This window comes from Mchenga conophoros, linkage group LG18 (assembly GCF_057382185.1).
Source record: "Mchenga conophoros isolate Kocher_MC1m ecotype Shallow Benthic linkage group LG18, M_conophoros_male_GT1.1, whole genome shotgun sequence".
Taxonomy (NCBI): domain Eukaryota; kingdom Metazoa; phylum Chordata; class Actinopteri; order Cichliformes; family Cichlidae; genus Mchenga; species Mchenga conophoros.
This window is the reverse complement of record NC_140543.1, coordinates 9186317-9205550: the sequence shown is the minus strand read 5'-3', so window position 1 is coordinate 9205550 and position 19234 is coordinate 9186317. Positions and strand designations below refer to the sequence as shown.

General features: G+C 39.4%; 2 protein-coding genes across 2 annotated transcripts; one reads left to right on the top strand and one right to left on the bottom strand.

Annotated features, from left to right (window-relative positions):
* Nucleotides 1-4356: 4356 nt before the first annotated feature.
* LOC146553173 (acyl-coenzyme A thioesterase 1-like) lies at nt 4357-8799 on the top strand. Its single transcript, XM_085255886.1, has 3 exons — nt 4357-5779; nt 6592-6776; nt 7109-8799. Exons 1-3 carry the CDS (start codon nt 5323-5325, stop codon nt 7715-7717), a joined length of 1251 nt encoding a protein of 416 aa, XP_085112012.1. The 5' UTR covers nt 4357-5322; the 3' UTR covers nt 7718-8799.
* A 4532-nt stretch (nt 8800-13331) lies between these two features.
* Nucleotides 13332-18433, bottom strand: LOC146553172 (ubiquitin carboxyl-terminal hydrolase 37-like). Its single transcript, XM_085253800.1, has 15 exons — nt 18301-18433; nt 18047-18102; nt 17678-17750; nt 17485-17568; nt 16929-16984; nt 16628-16684; nt 16396-16527; nt 16181-16304; nt 15944-16095; nt 15739-15838; nt 15520-15596; nt 15234-15342; nt 14566-14623; nt 14239-14396; nt 13332-14152 (listed from the first exon to the last, which is right to left on the bottom strand). Exons 1-15 carry the CDS (start codon nt 18325-18327, stop codon nt 14147-14149), a joined length of 1269 nt encoding a protein of 422 aa, XP_085109926.1. The 5' UTR covers nt 18328-18433; the 3' UTR covers nt 13332-14146.
* Nucleotides 18434-19234: the final 801 nt, after the last annotated feature.

Genomic DNA, 19234 nt, shown 5'->3' with positions numbered 1-19234 from the left:
TTTTTTTATATATATATATCTGTAGCACATGTCTCATACTATAATTTTTTTATGAAACTGGCAAAACAATCAAAAACCACAATCTGAGAGCTGCCTTGCTCTTGGAGCTTTCACGGGAAACTAAATCCTAGCAATAGTGATTGCGATTTGATTAACTGCAATGACTGGTGTAGAAAATTCCTTAGTTCTTGTACACTTTTTGTGTAGTTCTTGATTTTATCAACACACAAAGGAAAAAGTTGGTCTCCAAAGTCAAACAACTTTTGATTTACGCAAGAGCGCTTTTCTTTAGTCTTTGTCTCATTCCTTGCACAGTGCATCCAAAACAAGCAGAGCCACCATATCATCTCCTTTTAATTCATCTAAAAAGGACACGAGGAAACAGTGATTGTAGAAACATTTATTCAAATCCCTCTGCGGCCCTTGTGTTTGGCAGTGGTCCTCGGGCTCTTGCCAACATGCAGACAGCGAACGTGTTGGCCTGCTTTTGAAAACAGATGATCAAAGATTTCCACGTTTCTGGTAAAAGTATAACAATTACATGTTTATCCCACACATTTTGTGCTTTACATTGTTCCCAGTGAGGCCTGAATAGGCATAGACATCATGTCAGATTCTGTGTTGCAACACTACTGCATGGAAATCTGTATTTTCATAGTTTTTAGGAAAAAAATACATTTAATGTTTGGTATATGATACCGTACCGTGTATATTTATGTAGATTTTTAAAAAAAAAGCCCCCTGGCTTAACAGTGCAGTGGTTACACTGCATCAAGAGGGAGCAATAGGTTAACATCATGGGTGTTACTATTTCTGTTTTGAGAGTAATGCCTCCTGCAGGATTTGAAAAACTCTGTAAAACAATAGATAACTAATGAAAAGCTGAGATGTTCTATTAGGAATTTTCTGAGAGGCTTAAATGGGCTTTTTATTGTTAGTGTGTTCAAAACCATTATGAAATCCACTTGACTTTTTTTTGGTTGCTCAAACAAAAGTAAATGAAGTCATCAAACAAAGGAAAAGAACAAACTAACACTACTCAATCAAAACTTAAAACAATACACATTTAGTGTTGCACTTGCACAAGCTTGAGCAACATCCTAAAGCTTTTTTCTTTCATTTTTGTGCCATAATTGTGGTTTAAGATGGAGTACAATAAAAAAAAGCCATCTAAAAGGAGCTTTTAACATCATCTGTACACATGTAGAATTTAAAGACTTGCATATTTGCTTGTGCATATACTGTGCAGCAGTGGTGCTGCACATCATCATTGCAGAGATCAGTCATGATGTGACCCAAATATCTAACTTTAGGCACCACATTTAAAACCTAAAGCTTCCTGAGTGTCAAGCAGAGTGGACCAGTGATTTGTACTGAATATCAAAGCAACAAGGTTCTGAGTCTCAACCCAGTTTGTGTGTGCATGTTCTTTGCCTTTCTGGCTTCTTTGGACAGCCCAAAAACATGCATGCAATTAGGTTAATTAGTCATGCTAAATTGACTGTAGGTGTGAATGTGAGTGTGAATGGATGTGTTGCCCTGTGAGAGATTGGCAACCTGTCCATGGTGGAACCCAGCTTTCCCTATGACAGGTGGCATAGGCTCCCCCCGCCCCCTGTGACCCGGAATTAGGTAAGTGGAAGTAAATGAATGGATAGATTTCCCAAACAGAATGGATGAAAGATTTGTTTCCAATCCTTTGTAGTTAAGCAATCAATACTAAACTCTTTTTAGCGTTGATGTAATAAATAATAAACTTGAATTAAAACATGTTATTTCACTCTATCACTCATACTTAAAAATAACAATGAAAAACAAACAAACAGAAAAACAGCCTGGTGTAAGCAGTGCGTTAGCAAGAGGATGTAGTTATCACCCAATGCTTCCAAGCTTGGTAAGCAAACTATATCAATACAATATATTGGTGTAACAAACTAAATACTTGAACATCACACACTAGAATTGGAGCACAAAGTTCTTGGACTAGCTGATGATTAGCATTTTTAAATAATACAAAACTTACCCAGTTACGTGGCTGAGAGGTCAATTTCGGTGAGGCCCACTAAAACAGTACTGACCTAGTTTCCACGCACCTGTCACTAAATGTGGCTACATCCACTTGCACACAATTTAAATGGGTAAGTTATATAAAATTCCACCCTGCATGAAGCTGTTACAAGTAGAAAATTAGCCATAGATACAAAAAACGGCTTTGGTCCAAGCTGTAAACAAGTGTATTCCTACTGCTGAGAGTTACTTACTTCTTTGGATATAGCCTCAGGTGCCCGTTAAAAGAATGGCAGTTTTTGGCATACTTTTCAGCCTCAGAGCACAAAAATCAGTTTATGTAAAGTTTACATCTACATCAGTATGAATTCAGCTTAAAGCCTTTTCATTTAGCTTGATATAGTGATTGAACTATAACTAGATTCTAGACCCTCACTTTCACCTTGTCAGTACATTTTTGCTGTTGTTATGATTATTTACATACTCCCACCGTCCATCTGTCACATCACAAGTAAAATAAATTAATGGGACATAAAGGCTTTTAGATGATTGTAAGTAACAGATCAGCAGAGTGAAGCTTTATTTCACATTCAGATGTTAGTGCAGAAATGATCATGGATTACAAATTAGTAAAAGTGTTCAAATGTCTGGAGGTTTAGGTTGACCTTTTATGCAGTTTTGTGCTTTTCTTCCATGTCTTATTGCCATAAACTGTAACATTTGGTGGAATGATGTGATAACTTTATCTGCATAAATTCTGTGCAAGAAAAATTGCAAACTACATTCAAATAAAACTGTTTGTGTGGACAAGATAACAAAAATCTGGTGACAGTTAAGAGAGAAAAGCTCAAGGGGAGAGAGAATACAGGGTTTATGTCATATAATGAAGCTGAATAATCAGCTGTTTTGAATTTGTGTTGTTAAATAAATTTGGAAAGGGATAAAAATCCTCAGGGGCAGTAAGATACCAGAATCCTTGCTTTTCACTTATTTTGGCAGCTTTTGTGTTGCGAGTCAGTCACAAGCGTCTCACCTGTACAGTGAGGAGCTTCTCTGGAGTACATCTCCTATAAAAAATTAAACAGGACTTTTCTGAATAAGCAGACAGTGACTTAAGATGAATTTTTAAATGGATTACGAAGTGCGCCCCAGGGTGGCTGTGGCTACGATGTAGTTTGCCATTACCGGTGTGTGAATGTGAATGGGTGGATGACTGGTTGTGTAAAGCGCTTTGGGGTCCTTAGGGACTAGTAAAGCGCTATACAAATACAGGCCATTTACTATTTTAATGGAAACATACATTTCCAGAAAAATGTTGATATATTTTTTTTCTTTGCTAATTTGAAAAATCTCTTGAGTCCTTGAATCTATATACAGCTGTCATGGTCTCGGTGTCTTAAGAGCTCATTTTGTCAAATGATTTATGTTCTCGCTGTGACCCTGGATTACATAAGCAGAAGAAGATGGATGGATTCATGTTGTGTCACATTTCCTGTTTTATTTTGGTAATGGATATGTAATGTGTTTTGTGTTGAGCTAACTTCCCCCGTCTCATTATACTGTATCTATATTGTCTTCATGTTGTCTCAGTCTCCCCTTGTTTATTGTTGTGTTGTCCCTCTGTGACATATGCATGGTTTGCATATGCAGGACTCTAAAGATATCCCCATGCCTAGATTAGAAGCTGGTGTTTTACACAGACAGTATGATTAATAATGAACAGAAAACAAAACAAATATCAAAAGTACACATACATAAGAAAAGAAGAAATTAATCCCATGAATTCAAATGTGCTTCAGAATAAAAGAATGAAACAACAGTTGAACTCGTTTTTAACCCTGTAAAGCCTGAACCATGAAATAACTACAAAATGGTTCATCTTTTTGACACAGGTATTTTTTTAACTTTAGACCCATAAAAAAAATTAAATATCAATGTGCATGTATGAGTCTTAATTTAATTAATTTTTTTATTTTTTTTACTTCAGCTGGCATTTTTGTGCAATTTATTGCTTGAAATTTTATTGTGCAATTTCTTCAGATTTCTCAGGGGGAAAATTCACACTAATAATGTGGAAGTCTCAAAAAAGTCATAAAAACTAATGTATTAAATATGATACACTTGGCATTTCAGCATTATGGGAAATATTCATATAAGATACGCTTTAGATCTCTGGAGTAATTTCAGCGATTACTCCAGAGCCAAGAGCCATTAGTGTCATTTGTTTAATCCATACAATTAACCAAAATTCCATAAACTTTAGGGATTTCAGTGTGTCATTAACTTTCAGTCCCCAACAACAACTTCCGTTTTCTCTTAAAAAAAGAAAACCTAGCGGGGCCCACCCAATCTGAAATCCTCCCTCTAATTAAAATACAAAAGAAATGTATATGTTTCCTTGAAAACAAAACAAACATAAACAACTCAGGCTATAATTTGCTATTGTTACCCAATCATATGCATAATGTTAAGGCCAGTGTGTGACCCCGCCTGCCACAGGGATACAAATTTAAATACATGAGCAGAAAATTAAGGTCACAGTAATGAATAATATCACAAACTAACCACCTCGTACTACCAGTTCGAATTCACTTTTTATATAAGTAAATTAACTTGTATGAACATGTAACTACACATACTTCCGAGTAATTCCAAACCGAATTTCTGTTAATACTGTGGTCCACCTGCAGTATCTTTACAGCCCACCAGAGGGCCCCAGCCCACACTTTGGGAATCCCTGCTTTAGAAAATTACTTTGGACACTAGAATGTAGGGAAAAAATGACCTTTCACATCCAGTAACTATGTGAAAGGTCATCAAAATGCACCTGTGAGAGTTTTCTCCAGTGACTGATCAGAGCAGGAAAAATACCCAGTGTATTATTGCTTGTTTCTTTTTCTCTGCATCATTGGCATTAAATTTATGAAGTTTTACTACTGAAAATTTTGATATATCCCAGTAGACAGCTGAATTAAAATTAAATAGGTTGCTGTTTGTAACAAAGCTGAAATGTAATTTTCAGCCTTTAAAATTTCATGTGGTTAAAAAGTTGTGAGATTTAAAAAATGCTGGGACATTAAAAAGTGCCACATTTTGACCTAACACTGTATACTTTCTGGTCTGTAACTCCAGTAATCTACATAGTATGTAGCATTGCGTCCTCAAATATATTGAAGTTAAAAAAAAAAAGATCTGATTCTGATGGTGTCGAGTGGGAAGCATTCCAAGAATGTTTCTTTTTTATTTTCCTTGCAATGACCCATTTGTCCAAATATTGAACATTCATGGAGTTCAGTCTTTGATCTTTCAGAAAAGATGTCCTCCCAAGTCAGGCTGAGGCTGCTGCCGAGCACCAGGTGTCTGTTTGATGAGCCCGTTCAGCTGAAAGTGGCCGGGCTGCGGTCAAGGCAGGTGGTCACAATCAGAGCCACATCGACCGACGAGAGAGAAGTGGTGTTCGGCTCTTCAGCCACTTACAGGGCAGATGATGGCGGAGAGGTCAACCTGAACCGAGACCCCTCACTCAACGGGAGCTACGTTGGAGTGCAGCCCATGGGTCTGCTGCAGTCACTGAAGGCAGACACTTTGCACAAGTACTTCTTCAAGAACAAAGCTCTGAACCCTCACGTGGTGAAGTTTTCTGTGCATGAGCAGGAGGCGGATGGCAGGATACTGGCAGAAGAGACAAACGAGAGGTTTTTGATGGGAGACGGGGTCAGTCGGGACCCAGTCAAAGAGGGGAACATACGAGGAGTCTTGTTTACACCCCCAGGTACTGTATGTGGTTTTCCACTTAGAAGTATTCACTATCATTACAGTGGGCCCCCTTTTTTTTTTTAACAGGTGGCGAAGGTATATTTTCTGCAAAGGGTACATCACTTTTCTTGATTCAATTTCAATTCAATTTTATTTATATAGCGCCAAATCACAACAACAGTCGCCTCAAAGTATTTATATTGTAAGGCAGACCCTACAATAATACATACAAAGAATAACCCAACAATCAAATGACCCCCTATGAGCAAGAACTTTGGCGACAGTGGGAAGGAAAAACTGCCTTTTAACAGGAAGAAACCTCCCGCAGAACCAGGCTCAGGGAGGGGCGGGGCCATCTGGGGTGAGAGAAGGAAGACAGGATAGAAGACATGTTGTGGAAGAGAGACAGAGATTAATAACAGATGTCTTAAAAGATGTCTCAGTTCCTAAAATGCATCTGGAGGACAGAGGAGGGGGTGGCTTGTCATATTAGCTGTAATCATATTTGCACAGCTGTATCCTTTGTAGAAGTACTTATTGTACTACTTTGGGAAGTTATTTAAAAGTATCCTTAAATATAAAAAAAATGTGTTTAACACCTCTGAGATCATAAAATACAGCACTAATTGGGCTGTAATGAAACTATATGATGAAACTTACACCAAAAATCACGATACATGAGTGAAAAACATTTTAATTCATATTTAAACTGGAAAACATAGATGAAGTGTTGAATATGGATCTTTTATTGTAGGGCTTTAGGTTAAAGTTGCACATTATGCATGATTATAACCTACTTACATGAAACTTTTGTTGTCTGTGTTCTAGGAGAAGGTCCGTTCCCTGCTGTGCTGGATCTGGGCACCTTCATGTCTGAGAAAAGAGCCTGTTTGCTGGCCAACAAAGGGTTTCTGGTCCTCATGATTGCTGTGTTCAGTGACAGACAAAATATGAAAGAGATACATCTGGACCCCTTTAAAGAAGCCGTGGATTTCTTACGCCACCACCCCAAGGTGGGTCCAGTGGGTGACACTTAAGCTAGCAGCGTAACTTTACAAGAACCCATGTAACTGTGTGTTCAGACCGAATGTGAAGCAAATGTTTTTGTTTTTTTTGGGGGGGGGGGAATGATTGCATGCGTAGTCTGTGAAATGCAGTGAACTGGTTAAAAATCAGTCAGGTTTGAAGAATTGCTTGGCAAAAAGTGAGACACTGCTTTAGGGAGTCCTAGTTATGTGTAGTTACGAGTTATGTGCCAGAACTGTTCCAGTTTAAATGCCCAGCAGGTCACAACTTTTAATACTTTGGAATTGCCGGTTTCTGAGCTCTGTGTGTTATTTCACAGGCGGGCAGTAAAGGAGTCGGCATAATATCAAGATCAAAGGGAACAGATATCGCGCTCTCTCTTGCTGCATTCGTGCCCGGTGTGGAGGCCTTAGTTTGGATCAATGGCACCAGTGCCAGTGTGGGCACTCCCCTCTACTACAAGAAACAGCAGATCCTCTCACCCTTAATGTTTGACTTCAGCAAGGTGATTACCACCAAGTCTGGAGCAAACCTTATCAAGTATGCTACTGAAGATCCCCTGGAAGAGAAGAACAAAGGAAGCCTCGTCCCCATTGAACGAGCCAAGAGCCAGTTTCTCTTTGTGGCTGCAGAGGATGACCTCAACTGGGACAGCAAGGCCTACATGGACCAGATGGTGGAGAGACTGAAGCGTCGTGGGAAGGAGAACTTTGAGACTGTTTTTTATCCTGGAGCTGGACATTTGCTGGAGCCACCCTATGGACCCTTCTGTTCCTCTGCTTTCCATGGGATGCTTAGCTTCTCAGTGGTGTGGGGAGGGGAGCCCAGGGCCCACGCAGCAGCAGAGATCCACCTGTGGAAGAAGATAGAGGAGTTCTTTAGAACTCACCTGAGTTGTGATGCTGCACAGGCTAAAGCCAATTTATAAACAGGATTTGAAAGATAAAACAAAAAACAACTATTGAATATATTATTTTATTTGCTTGTGAATATTTTCTGTTCTGTCTTTGAATGCATTTCATGTTTGATTTTAATATCAGAATACTTTAATAATTCCTCAGGGAATTATGTGGGTTACAGTTACTCCAGGACAACAGTAAATGGCCTGTATTTGTAAAGCGCTTTTCTAGTCCCCAAGGACCCCAAAGCGCTTTATACATCCAGTCATTCGCCCATTCACACACACATTCACACACTGGTGATGGCAAGCTACACTGTAGCCACAGCCACCCTGGGGCGCACTGACAGAGGCAGTAACTTCTTCCTCACCTCATCAAGCTCTTCTGACTGCTGCTGAGCTCCAAAGCTTTTTACCTGCTTGGAATTTGTGTTGACTGAATACATAAATTCATAAATCAAGTTTAATACAATGGCAGCAAAGATTAAAAGAAATATTTGTGTTCAGCTTGTGAGTGACCATCCTACAGCTATCTGGGTGAGGTCACTACCAGAAAACAGCAAGGAAGGAGACCAAAGACGCCACCTGGGAGATATCGCTACAGAATAAATGTTACAATACAAATGCGAACACACAGGAAAAAAAGGTTAAACCATACAAGACCAACTCCAAGTTAAAGAACTGCATTATTATAGCACATTTCTAAAGTATATTTCACTACCACAGTAGTACAAGGATGAAAATGGCACCACAGAAAACTAGCACATTACTCATCAATGCTGCTCTTTTTTATGATAAATAACAATGTATTTTAAAATACTGATGTATTGAAAAACAAGACAAATTAAGTGTAAAAACCTTTGACTTGTGGTTGTGAAAGTATTTGCACCACTATCAACTACAGCAGACTCCAAATGCGATTTTGTCATCCTTTAATAGGTAGAAAATGGAGAAATTAAAGTAGAAATGACTAAGTCCTACATTTGTGAGTGTTAAACAAATGTATTCCTGCTTCAGCATTTAACTGTAATGACAGATTAACTGCTAACAGACATTATCTGTTTATTAAACTCAAGAATTAAACATAATTGAATTTATGACTGTTTTATAGGTTCACCTTATTTGTTTACCAATCTAATGTCAGTCATCTCAACTCTGTATTGTCTTTGGTTGCTAGACTAACAAGCCAGTCCAAAACACTCTTTTCTGCTTTGGGGCGGGACAAGTGGTAAAGGTTCAGGTGAACCTGTGGGACCTGACACAGAAGCTAAGTCCTAAGAATTAGTGATGGGAATTCCGGCTCTTTTTAGAGAACCGGCTCTTTCAGCTCGGCTCACTAAAAAGAGACGGCTCTTTCGGCTCTTCAGGTTGTTTTGTTGCTTTAATTAATTTATTATTAACAACAATATAAAATTATGCACAAAAGGAATTACTAATGTAAAAAAAAAAAAAAGTGGTTTTATTTATGTATGTTTATATATAAATATATACAGTGGCCCCTAGAGATAAAGCCCGTAGAAACTCCAAAAAGCACGTACAAATTCTAAAGGACGTAGAAACTCCAAAACACATTTCTAGCGTTAACTGAACTTCCAAAACAGAGCTACCTAGATCACTTAAATTACACAATTGAAAGCATATGTGTATTGTTTGTGTATTTATACACAGGCACTCATATATATTCAAATAATTTAAAGAAAACGTTCATTTATCGATAAAACAGGCGGAGCGAGAACACATCCGGGACTTTTTCGCGTTCTCGGCTTGATGCATACTTTGAATTGGAACAGTACTTGGTCTCCGACTGATGACGTATCACGAGTACACGAGAACACAAGTACAAACAAGAGAAAGGGCCTATGCTTCAGGTTTAATATGGACAAGTAAATGTGTGTCTATGTGGGGGCCCACTAGTACAAATGTGGTTTAAGTTGACAATAACTGTTTTAGTTGTACCCTGGGGCATTTCAAAGGTGAAAGCCATTCCACTTTAAAGGTATAAGGTTTTATGAGTGAAACCAGAGTTAGGACTTAGGAGGCCTGGTGTTTTATTTTGAAAATCTTAATTTATATACCATGCAGTAATTGTTACAACATTGGGTTTTATTTTTGTTCATTTCATAAGAAAGTAACTGTTTTCAGTTCATTTTTTCCTTTCCCAAATAAATACCTAGTCATATACAGCAGTACAATGAACCCAGCCCAATCTCACGCTAGCTTTTACCATAGCTTTGTGGGAATGGGCAATTGTTTGCATCGTCTGTCACACCAACCCTCTGCATGTCCTCCTTCACTACATCCACAAACCTCCTCTGTGGCGTTTCTTCTTTGTAACATAAATCTGTAACATATTGTTAAATAGTCTAGTCCAGGGGTCGGCAACCAGCTGTGGCACGCGAAAGGTTGTTAAGGTTAAGGTTGTCTCCTTGACCTGGAGACAACATATAAGATGACACCGCCATGGACCTCAACCTGCAGGCTTTGTGTTACCTGTTTCTTTATACAGGAGCATGTAGGGGTGGACTGCCTTTTTATTTGATTACCCTTTTCTCATGTTTTTCTTAGTTAGGGACATTTTGGGGGACGTTATACTCTTACTTGTTAAACACATGCTCCCATCCACTCTCTTGGTCCAGAAGCTCCATAATCCAAGTGTCCCAACTCAGGTCTGATGGCATTTTTTCAGTGGTGCTTTTAACCTCTTGGGAACTTTCACTACATTCCTTACTTGATGCAGAAAGAAGAAACGAGTCAGGGATGCATAGCAAGCACAACAAGACACCAGCAGCCCAACCTTTCACCAACTGAAGACATTTGCAGCACCATAAAACATGACAGAGAAGAGCTGGGACTATGTGAAAGGGTGAAGTGCTGCAGTAAAGTTGCAATGGTCCTATCTTTTATACAGTCTATGGTTCACTCTATTAAGATGTGATTATTTCCAAGGTCCATTTAGTTTTAGTTAGCTGAAGCTAAACCAGAAGTTAAAACGAGATGGTGAAAAACATTTTTAGTTAATGTTACGACTGTTGTCGTAATGTTGTCTCATATGTAAATCTGAGTGTGCAGGTGCCTTTCCGTGATTGGTGCATCCATGGGACGGCCCATACAGATTGGCTAATGACCTGGAGACAACATATAAGATGACACCGCCATGGACCTCAACCGGCAGGCTTTGTGTTACCTGTTTCTTTATACAGGAGCATGTAGGGGTGGACTGCCTTTTTATTTGATTACCCTTTTCTCATGTTTTTCTTAGTTAGGGAGATAAGACATTGTCATTTGGTTTTATTCTTTTCATAAATAAGTTTTGTACATCCTTTAGATACGGTCCCTTTTGTTTGTTGTTTTGGGGTCCACCCCGAAGCTATAGTTCGCTCCTTTCCTTTGTTAGAATTCAATCACTGTGAAAAAAAATCACCATCAAAATTGTACTGGTTGTGTGATGTGCTGCTTGGGGTCAGACAGGGGTGGATCACCCTTATATTATGGTCTGGCCACCCTTAGAAAGGCCATAACACTAACTAAAATGAAAATTAAAACTAGACTTATAACTGGCTGGTGTCCTTACCAGTGACCTTGGGTCTGAACTGTGGGCTCCTCTTTCCAGGTGTTCGTACTGCCTGAGTGGGACCAAGATGTGCTATCTCGCCTCTTTTGGGTTTTCTGCATGTTTCTGGCTCAACATGCAAGTATCCACTTCTTGACGTTCGCTGTTGGTTGCAGCCACTTGAGGTTTTTGGGCTCATTTGGGTTCTCAACACTGGGTGACTTTGATGGGAGTGAAAGCATCCTCACAACATAAATCACCACACTACCTGCTTTTGTTTCAGATTTTTTCTTTATCCTTGTTAACATGTTTGGGTACTGGGTTTACCTGTAATGCATTTTGTGCTCCAAAAGCTGTTATTTTGTGCAGCTGTGCTCCAAAAGCTGTTAGCATGACCTTTTTTATCATTAGATTGTGCCACACCAGCATCTGAGAGAAAAGCTTTGAGTTTGATTTTGTGTTTGTTTTGCAGGCACTCAGGAGAATAAGTCATGATGTTTCTTGTGTTTGTCATGCTAGTATCTCAGTGCTTGTCAATCACCAGTCAACAGTGTCACCACTGTGAACAACATCCTTCGACTGTTCGAGCCAAAACCTTCGAGAAGTCCCTGCAGCCGCTTCAAAACTCATCACTGAGCTCGATCTCTCTTTTAACACGCTGGAGACAACAATGAAAGAGGACTTTCTTTCATATGCTGCTTTGAGGGCTTTGTTCGTGAATAACAACAGAATCAAAACCATCCATGAAGAGACATTTCACCCGCTGATTAATTTGGAGAAACTGGACTTCCACAAACCAGTTGGAGACTTTGTCTTCTGGATGGTTTCAGAAGCTGATTTCTCTCCACTATTTCAATCTTTTGGGAAAAAAATATACAACACTGAGTCCGGGAAACCTTTTCGTGCCACTGAGGAGCTTGAAGACCCTCTATTTTTGAGGAGCTTTCCTTCAGTCTGTCAGTGAAAGGGATTTTGTTGAACCTTGAAACTGCCGTGACCCTGTCCAAAGACCAGCTGGCCACCTGGCCGGGTCAGTCATGGATATTCACAAATACCCCATAGTACTGGTGGAAAAGAAATATCGAGGGAAAATCCATGTTCAGACCATGTTCAGTGTGTCGTGACACTTGCACGATGGAAGAACACACCCACTTGTTGGTGCCAGAAGAGCCACTGAGAAATTATTGTTTTAGCTGGCTCATTACAAGTCGATGGCTGGTCACCTGGAATAGCATAAAACTCTGGAGCGAATAATTGCCCGATTTTACTGGCCAGGAAACTGTTTTAGACTTAGAGCTTTTTATTGTCATTGTGCAGTTTCTTGCACAGTGAAATTGGGTAAGTGGAGAGCATAGAGCCGCTGTATCTGTGCGCACCACCATCTTGCATTTCTTGCATGTTTGGATATGCGCCGATGGTGTGCGTCCAATGGTGTCAGCTGGTGAACCAGCTGGTCATTCAAAAAGCACCTTTATGCCCCTCACCATTAATGGAGGTCCCATTTGAGCGCATTGGCATGGACCTCATTTTATCGATGAGAAAAAGAAAGTCTTTAGTTCAGCTGTTGTTAACTGATCTTGACTTTGTTAATTAAACACTGCAAACCTGCCTTCAGTGTGTCCTGTACATGAGGTCATTTAGTACACCACAGCACGGTGAGTTTTTTTGAGCTGATGAAGTTCAGCCAAAACAGGAAACTTGCAGCAGGAGACAGCAACTTGTTAAAATGTTATAAAAGGTACAATGAAAGATTTTCACCCTACAGGGTTGTCAATGATCCAAGGATAAATGTCTAATTTGGTAAAAATTTTATAAGCCATTTCTGGAGAGACTGCAGTGGAAATGTTGTCACTTTTGGACTTTGCTACCTGCAGCTAAACATTTGCAGCTAAATCATTTATTTAAAAGCAGAAGCTGCAACTGATCGAGGGAATATTTGTCTGAAAACTTAAACTGAACTCCAAGGGTACCATTGCTCCAGCTTACCATCTTTACCTGAGTGAATCAGTTTGTTGAACAATCTAAATGATTCAGAAACTTCTGTGACATCAACTTAACTAAGGCTCATTACAAATTTCACAAAACACTGCTGAATACTTTTAATATTTTTTTATTAGTTATTTTTGTTTTTGTTGTTATTTTGATTTTAATAAAACAAAATAAAATAAAGAATTAAATCATTTCTTTGTTTTTTTTAATTTAATTTATTTTACAAATAAATTAATAATAATATTAATAACAACAATAAAATTAGTGCTGTCAGCGTAAACGTCATTAGGTAAAATGACGTTAACGCTGACAGCACTAATTTGTTGTTTCCAGAGAGCAAGCCAAACACTGGTCCAGAAAAGGACGATCTCTAGTAGATTTTGTTTTAACCTCCTAGGACCTGGTGTCCACATATGTAGACATAACATTTTGGGTTGTCTAGACCAAAATACAAAATTTTGCTCTTCAAAAACCTGATATCCACTTATGAGGGAGGACATTACACTGCCACTGTTCAATCGAAATTTAAAATGAATGTCCTCATATGTGGATCTCATTCTTTTGAGAAACAAAAAAAAGATAGTCCGAATCTGATGTCTTTGTTTTTACATTCATCAGGTCCCAATCAACCCAAATGGCACAGAGAAATTAAAAATGCATGCCATGAAAGTTCAGGTCTTAGGAGGTTAAAAATGTCCCTGCTGATGAGACCAGTGAATGTGGGGCGACGGTGGCAAGAAAAAACTCCCTCCTGGAGGAAGAAATCTTGGGAGGACCAGGCTCTCTGGGGGGACCCTCCCTCCTGAGGGCAATACTTACCTATACTTGTCCTCCAGTGTGCGATGGTGGGCTGGGACGACTGCTTTTCCTTCTCAGCATGACGATGACCTTAACTTCCTTCCTTCCTTCCACTTCCTGTTTCAGAACTGAGAATGAAGACAAAACTGGTTAACAAGGTAACAGGACATTTAAAAATTCTCTCACTTCAGGATGAGATGCTGTGTCTTCTTACGTTTCTCTTGTAAAACAGGATGTAGGCCGAGTGCTGCTGTTCCTCACAAACTACAGATCCAGTTGTGTGGAGCACCTGTGCGTCATTATAGGTGAGCCAGCGATCTGATGTAGAGTGCTGACTCTCCTCAGGATGGACAGAACTACAGATGTAGTGTCCTGAAATCACATTAAGACAAATGAATCCAACTTCTGGAAGTCAACTGATTCAAGCAAACAGTGATTTTGACTTAGTGCTTCTTAGAACATCAAAAGCTTTTGTGTGTGAGTCCTTCACTGAAAAGTAGCAAGTTTTCATTTTCTGTTTGTCACAAGTCTGTTGTTTTACCTGACTCTGTGCCTCCATAATGACTGATGATGCTGACAATACTATAACAGCCACCACCCTGAGAAGGAACAAATCCAAAGAGTGTTAGTTTCATAAAGTCTCACATCAGTGCCACAATTAAGCTGATTTGCTGAGGCTACGTCCACACTAATGCGTTTTCGTTTGAAAACACATCGTTTTCTCTCCGCTTTGACCTCCCGTCCACACTGAGACGGCGTTTTCCTCAAGGAAAAACACAGCATCTTGAAAACGCTCTCGAAAACGCATACATTTCAAAACGGAGTTGTCCCGTCGCAGTGTGGACACTCGAAAACGCAGACTTTCTAAAACGATGACGCATTTTAGTCATGTGATGCAGTCATGTGAGCAATTAAACAAAGATAAGCCGAGTGCATTATACAGCAGTTGTTTTGATTGCTCTCAACTTTGACAGCCCTAAAAACGATTAATATCAGTTTGTACATGCTCCGGATAGCTTTTCTTCAAATTCCGTAATTCTCACTCACTTTTGCGCATGCGCAGGACTGGAACATAGGCGTTTTCGGCCGTTTCAATGCAGACGCACAACTATTTGAAAATGACTGAAAACGCTAGTGTGGACACGGAGTTTTCAAATCTATCCGGGCTAGTGTGGACGTAGCCTGAGACGTTCTGCAGTCTGTTTTTACCTGATTGGATGGCACCACCAAGTCCCTCTGCAGCCTGACGGGGTCATCCACCTTCTGAATCTTGTAGGTTTGTGTAAAGCCAAACCTCTTCAGATGCAAGATCAGAACTCTGGCAGAAAAGAAAAAAAACACAAACAAGGCAGAAAATAAGAAGAATGAGTGTCAAACACAAACAGAAGATGGGAGAAAACGACTGCTCAAATATTGTCTCGAAAAACTCTGATATTTGATGCGCCACAGTTTGGAAACCTGGTCAGTCGATCAATTCTGATGTGACCTTACTCACCTTGGCAGTGTATCAAAAGACGACTTCAGTTCTGAGGCCGTCCCTCCACAATCACAGCGATATTCTATTTCTTCTTCCTGAACAACAGCACAGAGAAAACAGGCTTTATGGTAGAAAGAAATCTCAACATATGCACACACACGCATACACACAAACACTAACAAAAAAGGTGTGTTAAGATCGCTGATACGACAACTCTATTGGAATTTGTGATCTTACCTTCAAGTATGTCTCTAACATGTTTATCACAGACCCCTCTGGAACCAGGTCAAGAGACAAACTGGTGAATTCCTCTTGCTGTGATGAGTGGTGACCGCAGCTACACATTTCAGGAGTAACGTAGTTAAAGTAAAGATCAGGTACGTGGAAAAGAGGTATATGAAAATATTGCAACCAGCTCTGCGTTTCTGAAAGACAGGCTTACCTCTTGCATGTCCTTATGTTCTCCATTTTAAAAATGTGATGGTCTTCTACTGGGCAGGTATAACTTTGGCCCAGGAGAGCTGCGTTCCTCTCCAGGCGAGGTGTGAGCCTTTTGACCTCATTGAGGAACAATGTTAGGAATTCATGAGCGTCCTGAAAGAAAAGCAGAGAGATTTAAAACAGTACATCAAAATCAGAAGGTAAAGCAAAAAACGAAATGTCCAAATAGCTGACGCACTTTCTGTGCACTGCCGGTGTATTCGGCAGCTTGCTTGCTGAATGCCTTCTTAAAAGCTCTTAGGTGGTGATCTTTAAGGCCATAATCTGTCGACTCATGACAGTCCCTGACATCAATAAGCCTTCTGTAGAAAGGAAGGGTAAACAGACATTTCTGCTATTAGATCTCTTTGTTCTTCAGGTGTTTGAAGAAAGTAGAAGGTTGACGTAGCGCACCTTAAGAGCTGAGCTTCTGGATCTGTGCTCCACAAAACCCCCTGACGCCTGATGTCTCTTATGAACTCCTCAATGTTGAGGAGGCTCTGCAGGCAGGAGTTCATGTAGCAGGTGTTTCCGATGTTTGGAAACCTGACACACACGCGCAACGTTTACAGTATCAGTGTAAAATAATTCATTTTCTCCACTTTGACAAAGTGACCTTTGATCTTTGTGCACCACGTGTACTCACCCGAAGCGGTCTATAGTCCCAGTTTGACTTTTTATTTTTTTCCCACCGCGTGCTACACTGCTCCAAAAAGGTAAAAACACAAACACAAAATTAGGAAAGATGTCAAGATTCTGAGCAGTGTATGTGCATGTATGCATGAGCTTTGACGCTGAAACATTTTGGAGGACGTCCAAAAGTAGTAAAAAAGATGTAAATACACAAGGTGGAAGACAAATGCCAATAAAAGGGAAATAAAACAGCTCCAACTAAACCACTGCTATAAATATCTCCAGCAGCATTAAAGAGTGGCGCATTTCTTTACCTCTGATGAGACGTAGAAGGAATTTCCTTCTCTGCCACGTTTTGTTTGTGTAATTTCTGTTTAGAAACAAGAAAACCAACATCAGTAATGGCATAAAACAAACATACCAAGGGAGTCTCTCCATGAAAAGTGTCCAGTTAGAAAATTTGGTATTATTTCATATTATTTATCACTTTAGTGAGCTGTCAGCTCATGAAGCAGATATATAGGAATATCTTTAAATAAAATAAAAACAATTTATTCATGCTTTAAATTGAGTTTTAAAGTTTGTCCTATGAAATACAAAATCCTTCATTTGGTTGTGATCAAAATTCAGTTTTTACAGAAATCATCCATGAAGCTTCATTAAAAGATTCAAAAATGCTTATTTACCATAAAAAATATTTAGAGAAACATCCTGCAAGTCCCTTCAAACTTACCTTTCTGTGAAAAAAAACCGTTTAAACATCTTTGAACTTAATTTGAGGACATGGATGTGCTAAATTGCTCTTAATTCTTCTCATTTAACTGTGATGAGTAAATGCTTGATGACAGGGACTCTTTCCATAAAACATACCTTCCAGAATTTAAAAAGAAACCAGCGACACTTCTTTTGTGTCTTCACAGTGCTGCTCTCTGCCTCTGCATCGCTGTCAGTTTGCTGCAGAGGACGAACAAACATAAGTTTATTAAAAAAGTAAAGTCACTTTAAATTAACAAGTGCAATTTAAAGAGAAAGTGCATTTCATATGTTTTGAGTAAAAGCAAACCGAGGAACAGCAGAAGTGTCTCCATTTTCTCTTCTTCTTTTGACCATTTTCAGCAACAGAAGCATCCGGGATGCTGATGAGGACAAAAGTGTAAATGTTATTTTTCAAAGTGGAAAATTTTAACAAGGAGTACATGCTGGAGATTGCAGATAAAAATTAATAACTGTAATGGAACAAAATCATGTATTTTGTACATTTACACTCTACATTTTCAAACGCTAATCTCTGAATCAATATAAATTATAGACAAGACTAGAAGTAGTAAAAGATGTAAATACAAAACACCAATAAAAGGGAAATAAAACAGCTCCAACTAAACCACTGCTATAAATATCTCCAGCAGCATTAAAGAGTGACACATTTCTTTACCTCTGATGAGACGTAGAAGGACTTTCCGTCTCTGCCACGTTTTGTTTGTGTGATTTCTGTTTAGAAACAAGAAAACCAACATCAGTAATGGCATAAAACAAAGTATATGGTAAGAAAATACAATATCCTTCATTTGGATTCAAAATTCAGTTTTTACAGAAATCATCCAAGAAGCTTCCTTAAAAGTTTCAAAAATGCTTATTTACCATAAGAAAATATTCAGAGAAACGTGCTGCGAGTCTCTTCAAACTTACCTTTCTGTGAAAAAGAAGTTTAAACATCTTTGGACTTGATGTGATCACAGCGAAAATCTCCTCAGCTTTGCAAAAGTTCAACTGAAAACAAGCAGTCAGAGGTTGTATATTTATAAACTTTCAACATAGAATGTTCATACCCTGAACAGCAAACATCATCGTTATGATGTATGGGGCTAATTTGCATATTTTGGAATGTATGCTCATTTGAACTGTATGGCACTCGTCTCCAAGCAACTGCTACAAAATACAGGTCAAGTCAAGTGGCTTTTATTGTCATTTTAACCACGTGCAGAGGTACTGTACAGAGTGAAATGAGACAGCGTTTCTCCGAGACCCTGGTGCTATATATGACATATACGGACAAACCCAGGACTACATAAAGTGCAGTGTGCATAAATTGCAAAAATAAACAAGACAAAACAGTGCAAAACTAGACAGAACAGGACGATACAGACACAAGACAATGGAAATGTGCAAAATGCTGAGTATTGTGCAAAAGTAACTAACGTGTGTGAAGGTGTGCGTGTGCCAGTGCAGTCACTGAGTGTTCAGGGGTCTGACGGCTTGTGGGAAGAAACTTTTCCGTAGTTTGGTAGCGAGGGCCCGGATGTTCTGGGACCTCTTTCCAGAAGGCAGCAGGGTGAAGAGTGTGTTTGAAGGCTGTGTGGGGTCCTCCAGTGAGCGGGTGTTATAAGGAGGGGAGAGGGACTCCAATAATCTTCTCAGCTGCTCTCACAATCCGTTATAGAGTACTGCGATCTAATGCGCTGCAGTTACCATACCAGACAGTGATGCAGCTACTTAGGATGCTCTTGTTAGTCCCACTGTAAAAGGTGGTGAGAATGGATGGTGGGAGATGGGCTTTCCTCAGCTTCTGCTTGAAGTAGAGACGCTGCTGGGCCTTCTTGGTTATGGAGCTGGTGTTGAGGGA